Below are 9,088 nucleotides of genomic sequence, written 5' to 3' on the forward strand. Positions count from 1 at the left end.
TGTTAGATTCCGATCCTAGTGAACCCTTAGACTGAAGAAATCAAGTGGACCAGAACCTGTCATCGCGCCTGTCTCGACCGAGAAAAAACTTACTTGTCACTCGACACCGAGCCTGGCAAGTTCGTTATTCATTATCTCGAATATTGTGAAACAGTTTATAAATAATAAACCTTGTAAGATTTGTGTTTTTCAGTTTACATCTAACACTATCGATAAGTAACAAAATTTCTTATCAGAAGAACGGTCTCCCATTCAACTGAAACTTTCGGTAAAATGATACACTAATACCCATTTTCAACAAGTATACCTTTTTATGTCTGCGGAATCTAAAAATTAATCTCAAATAATTATTAGGTCATTGGCGTAGAAGTTGGGGCAAAAAAACCCGCTTTACTATCCATACCTACGCCACTGACCTACAAAAATTTATAAATTTTACAGTAAATTATGCACATGTGCAAATGTTAACACCACACTAAATTTGAATCAATTTGTTTTAAGCATACCAAAGATTTCATAATTAATAAATTTTAAAAACTGAGCAATACGTCCCTGTACAGTGAAAATGGTGAGACTTAGACCCTTGCTTTGTAAGGCAATTATTTATTGAGTTCTATTTGTGGTTAAAGTTTGATTTACCCGAACTGAAACACCCTGTATGTGCTTAATCTTCAAGTTACATAGGTTGTATTAAAATTTTAAAGGGACAGATCAGTTCTAATGGAAACCACTGACTCGATTGCAAAAAATACATCAGCATAACCAGAAGCCTATATAAGTTACTGCCTATGTTTATGCACAACCGGTGGTTGAGGTAGTTGGAGTAGAAATAAAAAATGTTAAAGGTGTCGCTGCTATATTTGACATGATATGTTTATCACAGTGAACATGGTCTGTAAAAGGAAATAGTGCAATGGACTCTAGAGACACCTATTGATTACTTTTTTCATTCATAATTTCTTTGTAAAATCTTTGATTATAGTCCAGTCAAGACCAAAAAATAAGAGTGAAGGTACATAAATTTACAACAAGCTGAAAGTGAGTAAAATTGTTTAAAACATAATTAAAAATAACATATTATAATTCCTCATCGTTCCGGTACTCGGAAAAAAATTTACTCGAGGTCAAAGGTCAAAAAGGTATAAAATTACCTCAGACAAAAATTGTAGATCATATAATTATCTATAATAAATGTATCAATACTTTTTTCCTAAGAGCCACCGTTTCTGAGATATAACGATTCAAAAAGTTGTAAAAGTTGTAATCGTCATAATATGCATAAGTACGCCACGTATATACATCTCTGAAGCTGTAGTATAAGTAAAAATATTTTTCCAACGGTGATTGTAACTTACACTTAAAATATAAAATATACATAAGATAAGTATAACTATGAGAATATCAGGTAAAATGAAACCCAACCCCTTAATTTATACGCCAGTGTAACCTTGAGACAACATCTGTCTCCCTGTTCAATTGTCAAGAAGAAGAAGATCAAGAAGGAGAGCAAGAAGAAGTATTTGAAGGTTATGAATCAGACAAATAAATTCCTCTACTTTTTTTTAATTTCCATCGCTTTTATCATTTCCAACCCTTGCTAATATCTGTTATTATGCAATAGTTTCAAACTAAATAGAATCACAACAGACCTGTGGAATAGGCCTACTGGGGAAACCACGTTAAAAAAAACGCGCTAACTACACTACCTCATAGGTGGCGTGGAAACGTGTGCTTATTATGACGTTTACAACTTTTACAACTTTTTGAATCGTTATATCTCAGGAACGGTGGCTCTTAGGAAAAAAGTATTGATACATTTTTTATAGATAATTTTATGAACTACAATTTTTGTCTGAGGTAATTATATGATAAAACTTACCGTTTAGCTGAAAATCGCGAAAAACCCATTTTTTTTACCTTTGACCTCAAGTAATTTTTTTTCCGAGTACCTGAGCGATGAGGAATTTTAATATGTTAATTTTAATTATGTTTTGAACAACTTTACTCACTTTCAGCTTGTTGTAAATTTATGTATCTTTGAATGTCTAGATTGACCGGACTATTATTAATAATTAAGAAATGAAAAAGTGTACTTACTTCTCAAGCTCTTGATGAATCAATTCTCGCTCATGTGTTAATCTACCTAAGTTCATCTTCATCTCTGAACAACTTTGATTGAAGTATTGCCTTAGCTCTTTTAAATCCTGCTCGGTGCACTCCGTTGCCCTAGTTAATTCAGCAACCTGTGATATTTAAGATAAATTGTAAATACTATAAATTATAAAAGTGGAAAAAACATATTTTTTTCTACAATAACCATACAGGATGTCAGGGAACTGAATGGGTCATACTTTAAGGACAGCTTAACCTGCCTTAGCATGATTTTATTTACTTAAAAAGTTATCGGCCATCAAAAATTTGACATTTTTTTTTAAGATGGTCGTCAGTTTTCAAGATGTTTTAATGATTGAGTGACCACAAAAATCGCCCGTTTTTTCACAATTTGCAGAGAACTAAATAAAATATATAAAAATATGTTTTTGGTCTCAAATTACTCATCGTAACAAATTAAGATGAGCATAGCTTTTAGTTTTTTGAAAATTTTCAAAAATCACCCCTACTTAGGGGCTGAAGACTCCCAAAATGAAGAATTGAATATTACCAATAAATATAAAAACTATTTGCATATGAATTTTTCTATCGAATGATTCTTGATACAAAGAAAGATTTATTCTCATGACTGAAATAAGCATGTTGAATTAGAAAATTCACCCTTAAGCGCGCTCAGGGAGTGGAATCATCCCCAAAAATAGAGAATATCAGAAATAATTGTAAAAATTCAAAAAAAAATATATTAAGATAATTCACATGCTAATAGTTTTTATATCAATTGGTAATATTCAAATTCTTAATTTTTGGCATTTTTTCAACCCCTAAGTAGGGGTGATTTTTACAATTTTCAAAATACTAAAAGCTATGCTCATTTCAGTTTTTTACAAGTAATTTGCAACCAAAAACATTTTTATGTATTTTTTTAAATTTCTTGCAAATTGTGAAAAAACGGGCGAAATTTAGGTTTATTTCTTATCTAAACCTAGTCGCTAAGAATACTTAAAACAACGTTTTCTCTTGGTAGAGATTTTGTGTGGGATATTATATGAAATTTCAATTATTTACTGTAAAAAACGTATATCAATTGAATGTTGTTAAAGTGCATTTGAGTTTTTGGGGTATTGGATCATAAATAATCTTGACTTATTGCTAAATTTCTAGCTATATTAAATATTTTTTACAATTTAGACCAACCTGTTCATAATGACAGTTAGGATCTTGTTGATTGTTGATTTTTTTAGGAAACAAATTTTTTAAATTGATTTAAAACTACTAGAGTAAAAATGTGAGAGCTAATAATACAATACATTTAGACATTTTTAACATTTGTTAAAATTGTTTGGCAGCATAGATGTAATTTATGTTCACTCTCAAATTTACTACTGTCAATTTTGAAACTTGCTCTAATTTAGAAATTCATAATGATGCCTAGGGCCAAAAAGATTTTGTTGCGACTATGGTTCGAAAAGGGCAAATGTAGTTGTGTGCTTAGCAGCGTTGCCAGACATCCCGATTTTTAACCCAAAATTAAATGTTTCGCGCAGGACACGCTCAGTCCCGCTTTTCCCGCTCTTGCTTTGTTTCTTCTTTAGGCATCAATTAATTTCTCCGGGTCCTATTTTTTATTTTTTTTTTTAATTTCAAAAAACCATATTCACCTGTTGTTTATGCTCTTCTTTCTTTTCATTCCACTTTTCTTCCATTTCCTTTCTAAAACCAATTTCTTTCAGAAGTTCTTCTTTATGCCTGTCTGCTGCCTTCTCAGCAGCATGTACTTTTGCCCCCAACTCACTCGTTCTTTTTTGTTCCTTTACAAGTTGCGCCTCGTAATTGCTACACATATCACATATAGATAATTTGGATGAATCAAATGACGTGTTTGTAGCAGTTGTTGCATTCATATTCACATGTTGAGAAGACTGATCCACACCTTTATTCATCTGAAATATTGTGATAGATAATACTTAATATGTCTTAAGCTTGATGTTTTAGGAAAATAGATCAATGAAAACGACATCCTAACATATCAATTTATATGGGTAAATTTTATATATCATTTAATTTAATAAATACAAAAATTACTATTTAGAAGTAGATATTAAATTTGAAAGTCAAGGTTATAAATTCTAATATTTACCTCTTCTTGATGATGACCACATTCTTTACATTTCTGAAGCTGCTCATCCGTGGCCCTTAATTTTTCCTTCAAAGCTTTTATTTGATCTGCAAGGGGTTCAACAAGAGAACGCAATACTTCTGCATCTTCATGGGTCTGTGCAACAAATTATTTCACATTAGACAAAAATACTGTAAAATGTGCTATAAATAAAAACAGCTCTTTTGTTGTGATTTGGAATGGATTGTTGTTGATTTTTTTCTACATTAAAATTAAGTCTAAATTGAAGATGTATATTTTAAAATATTTTTAACATATTACAAAAAATATGTTATCTACTATCATCCTTCCTTAAACAAGTATAACTCTCTTATTATAAGACCACTCCTTATACTTTAAAGGAATTTTGTAATATTAAAAATATAATTAAAAATGAATTGAATGCAGTATACAAAATATAAAAATATTCATACTTCATATTTCACTATATTACCTTTTTAATACCATCATCGACGCTTTCTTGAGAAGAAAAGGAATCAGCTCCTAATTTCTTTAATCCTTTTGATAACACATTGAACACTTGACTTGGGGCTAAACTACTATGTTCCTAAAAATAAATATTATTAAAATGTAAACATTAGTGTTAAGTTAAAACCTTTAATGTATTTAGGAGTGAAAACATTTTTTAATAAGAATAAGCCAGCAATATCGGAAACTTTACATAAATATAATACGTATGTTAAGTGATAATTTTAGGTCACTAGATTATAATTCAAATTAGAGTTCGTTAAAATATATGTGTATATACTTTTTAAATACTCAATAGTTTTATGCGAACCTGTGTAGTGTGATGTGGTGACTGATTTTTTTCTTGTTTTAAATCAGTTATTTCTCGTTGAAGTTGTTGGATATAAGATTCCAATTTTGATAGTTCTGTATCATACAAAGATCTGGTTGAACTGGACTCTTCCACAGTCTCTGAAAAAAGTATATATTTGCAGTTTGAGTGAGTAGTAAAATGTATGAAATTTAAAATACTATACAAGGTGTTACAAATTATTTTTAGTTTTGACTTTTCTTGAAAAATATTACATTTCTGTAAAATGGTAATTTAGGACTTATGAGAACTTGTTTTCACATACATTTTGAACATAGGTCATAGATAGAAAGTTTATTATAAGAATTAGAGAATTAATTACTATACTGAGCATTTCCTATACAAGCTTTTAAAATCATTAAAATAAGCAAAACCAACTTCAACTATTTTAATCAGAATTTCAGGACCAGGAACCCCTCTAATTTTTTTTGAGATGCACGATTCAAATTATTGGTTATGTAGTGAGATATTTAATTTAAAAAATACCTAAATTTAATAATTGCTCCCAAAAAATAAATAAATAAATAAATCACAGAGGGCATGGATTACCAATAATATGTAATTGGTTCAACAAGTAGTAGAAGGTCACTATACAGGCTGTTACAATTCGCTTCTCACTACAGGGATCTCGAAAACGGTAAGAGATACAAACTAGCTTAAATGAGGGCAAAGTTGCGTAATCAGGGGACTAACATTAAGCCTCTAAAAAATCAAGGCTAACATGATTGATTTTCAAAATATTTGAAAAAAAACGAAATTTTGGAAATCCGTTTTTGTTTCACTTCAGCCTTGTTTGAGGTGATATTGAAAAAAGGAGAACACTTTCTCATGGCCACTTTTTGCCCTCTATCGAATGGCATAATCAATTTTTATATGTAACGTTTCATCTCTCCAGGACCATTATCAACTTCTTTTTTTTTTAATACCCCCAATACTGTATTGCCTCAGCCCGAACCAGATTCAGAATTTTGTCTAGAAAAATTCATCTTCAGTGTATTTTTTCAAATTTATCTAAATTTTTTATTTTGATTTCTTTGTTTATTGAATTATCGTATGTTGTAAGTGTTGTTAGACCCCGTGAAATACATATAGTTATTTAAACTATTAACACCACACATTAAAATAAAACATTATTAGAGTTTTAATCCCGTACCCGTAGTTATTTCTAGATTTCTCGAGTGCTCAAAATTCAAACAAATTCCGATCTATTTTTTTCAGGATATTCGTACAAATACATCTGACATGCTCTTTCACAGTTGCGGTTACAGATATAATAAATTCCAATAATATTATACTGATCTTCATTTTCAACCTTTGCCAAAACGAAAATGTTTTTGAACATTTACTGAAATTTTTTAAAGAATAATATTCAGTTGGCATTTTGGTTGTTCATATGCATTTTTAAGAATTAATTTGTCATAATAAAATTAAAATTGTAATAATGTTTTAATTTTGATTCTACAACTTATTGAGTTAAGTATGGTAATAGTTAATAATAATAAATGTTTTATTGTAACGCGTGGTGGTAAATAACTAGATGGATTTCACAGGGTCTAACGACTAACTTATACTAGTACGATAATTCAATAAACAAAAAAATATAAATAAAAAATTTTGATAAATTTGGAATGAATACACTGAAGATGAATTTTTCGATACAAAACATCTGAATGTGGTTCGGGCTGAGCCAGTATTGGGGGTCATGAAGGCTTGCAAAAAATGCAATAAAATTTCTAGGGTCCTATTTAAAAAAATGAAATTGATGATGGGTCTGGAGAGACGAATTATGCCATTTTTAGAGAGCAAAAAGTGGCCATGAGAAAGTGTTATTTTTTTTTCAATACCAGCTCAAACAAAGCTGAAATGAAACAAAAATGGATTTCCAAAATTTCAGTTTTTTTCAAATATTTCGAAAACTAATCATGTTAGCCTTGATTTCTTAGAGGCATAATGTTGGTGTCCTGATTATGCAACTTTGCCCCCATTTAAGCTACTTCGTATCTCTTGCCGTTTCCGAGATCACTGTAGTGAGAAGCGAATTTGTAACAGCTGTATATGTATATGTACCCCAAAAAAATTCTACTGAGTATTAACACATCATCCTTATATTTTAGAACAGATGGGTCAATTTTCAAAAAAAATATTTTTTTTTTTTTACCAGGGAGTATTTGACGAGATTGACCTCAAACATAATTTCTGTTATCTTAATTTCATAAATTAGCAGATTAATATATCTATTTGCCAGTACAAAAATTTCAGTGCTTGCTATAGTGGATACAATTTTTTTAATGTAAGGTTTGGAATACCCTATACAAACCCATCATGTTTTAAGTTAGAGTTTGTAATAAACATGGTCTTTGTACCGAAATTTAGAAATTTGACCATTTACTAATATTAATGTTTTATTGTTTCAGTATATCGGGTGTTACGAAATTCGCGGACACGGACTATGGAATCATGTTAAGCTAGATAATGTCATAAAAAAATGTCTCTATCATTTTTCAATCAGACCGATATTTTTCGAGATACGGCAGTTTTAAATATCCAAAAATAATAAAAATTTTCAATTTTTAATCATTTGATAAACAATTATGACAAACGAATTGTTCAAAATTTCCACCACCTGCTGCTAAACATGCTTCAGCACATTGTGCTACAGCTCGAATGGAGTTGCGTACCTACTATCTCTGGCGTTATTTGTTGTATTGTTTGAAACTGACAGCTCTATAACAATTAATGACAATTCAAAAAGCAATTATCAATATTTTGACATTGTTAGAGTACAGTAAAAGTACTCAATACAAACTGCAAAATAATAGGCCACAATTATTCAAATCGTGAATAGTGTGATATGCTGATGGCTCTCGGAGCTTCAAATAATCGTGCAGGTGAAGCAGTGCGGTTGGATGGCAGAGGCGATCCATTTGCTTGGCCACCTCGTTGTCCAGACCTAACGCCATGTGATTTTTTATTTTGGGGCTTCTTAAAAACGTTGGTGTTCAGAACAGTGTACAGTGGCAAATTTGAATAAATTGCAGAACCACCTATTTCAATCAATTCAGCAAATAACACCAGAGGTGATAAACAACTCCATTAGACCAGTAGCACAATGTGCTGAAGTATGTTTAACAGCAGACGGTGGAATTTTTGAACTCGTTGTAACTCGTTTGTCGTAATTGTTTATTTAATGATTGAAAATTGAAATTTATAAATATATATTTTTAATATTTTTGGATATTTGATACTGCTATATCTCGAAAAATATTGGTCTGATTGAAAAATCATAAAGACACTTTTTTATCTAGCTTAATATGATGCCACAGTCCGTGTCCGCGAATTTTGTAACACCCGGTATAAGCTTCCACAATCGTCAGAAAATTTATAATTCATTAAATATAAATTTTTAGGAATTTTATAGACAAAGGCCTAAGTTGGAACTACATTGTGAATACTAAATTAAGTTCTGTTCATAACGTAAAATCTGTTTTAATTAAAGAACAACTACTTAATATATGTATACTATGATTTTGTGGAGTCTAAGTTGAGGTTTCTAGGTACTTATGTGGTGGTTCAAAGTCCTTGTTTTTTTTTTTGAATAAAAAATTGTAGGGTGTATGGCAGGTGCTCCAAATATTGTTGTGTAAGAATACTTGTAAGGGATTTAGAATTTTAATTTTATGTTGTCCATGGATTTATGAACTATCTGTATATACATATACAGGGTGATTCATTAATAATGGGACAGAGCTTAAGGGCATGTTGCTGACCTCAAAATAGAGTGATTAAGCCAAATATGTCTTATCCGAATGTTGCTCCTTTTCGATCTACAGGGTGTTAAAGTTGAAAAAATATTTTCGATTTTTTTAAATATCTTGAGCATCTTTGAACGGATTGTCTTGAAAGTTTGTACACCTATGTTTTCTGAGGTGGTAATTACGGAAATGGTAACTATTTTGCAATCACATCTAGGATGCGCTAGTTGT

General features: G+C 30.5%; 1 protein-coding gene across 1 annotated transcript in view; it reads right to left on the reverse strand.

Moving 5' to 3' along the window:
* Window positions 1-2,093: 2,093 nt before the first annotated feature.
* Window positions 2,094-9,088, reverse strand: part of LOC108911578 (intracellular protein transport protein USO1) — a 19,879-nt gene continuing 12,884 nt past the window's right edge. The window contains exons 4-8 of the mRNA XM_018716553.1: window positions 5,067-5,206; window positions 4,722-4,835; window positions 4,250-4,384; window positions 3,771-4,052; window positions 2,094-2,243 (exon numbers count right to left, since the gene is read on the reverse strand). Coding sequence (XP_018572069.1) covers window positions 2,094-2,243; window positions 3,771-4,052; window positions 4,250-4,384; window positions 4,722-4,835; window positions 5,067-5,206 — 821 coding nt within the window. The remainder of the gene's footprint in view (window positions 2,244-3,770; window positions 4,053-4,249; window positions 4,385-4,721; window positions 4,836-5,066; window positions 5,207-9,088) is intronic.

The sequence above is a fragment of the Anoplophora glabripennis genome, unplaced genomic scaffold (genome assembly GCF_000390285.2).
Source record: "Anoplophora glabripennis isolate ALB-LARVAE unplaced genomic scaffold, Agla_2.0 scaffold525, whole genome shotgun sequence".
Lineage (NCBI taxonomy): Eukaryota > Metazoa > Arthropoda > Insecta > Coleoptera > Cerambycidae > Anoplophora > Anoplophora glabripennis.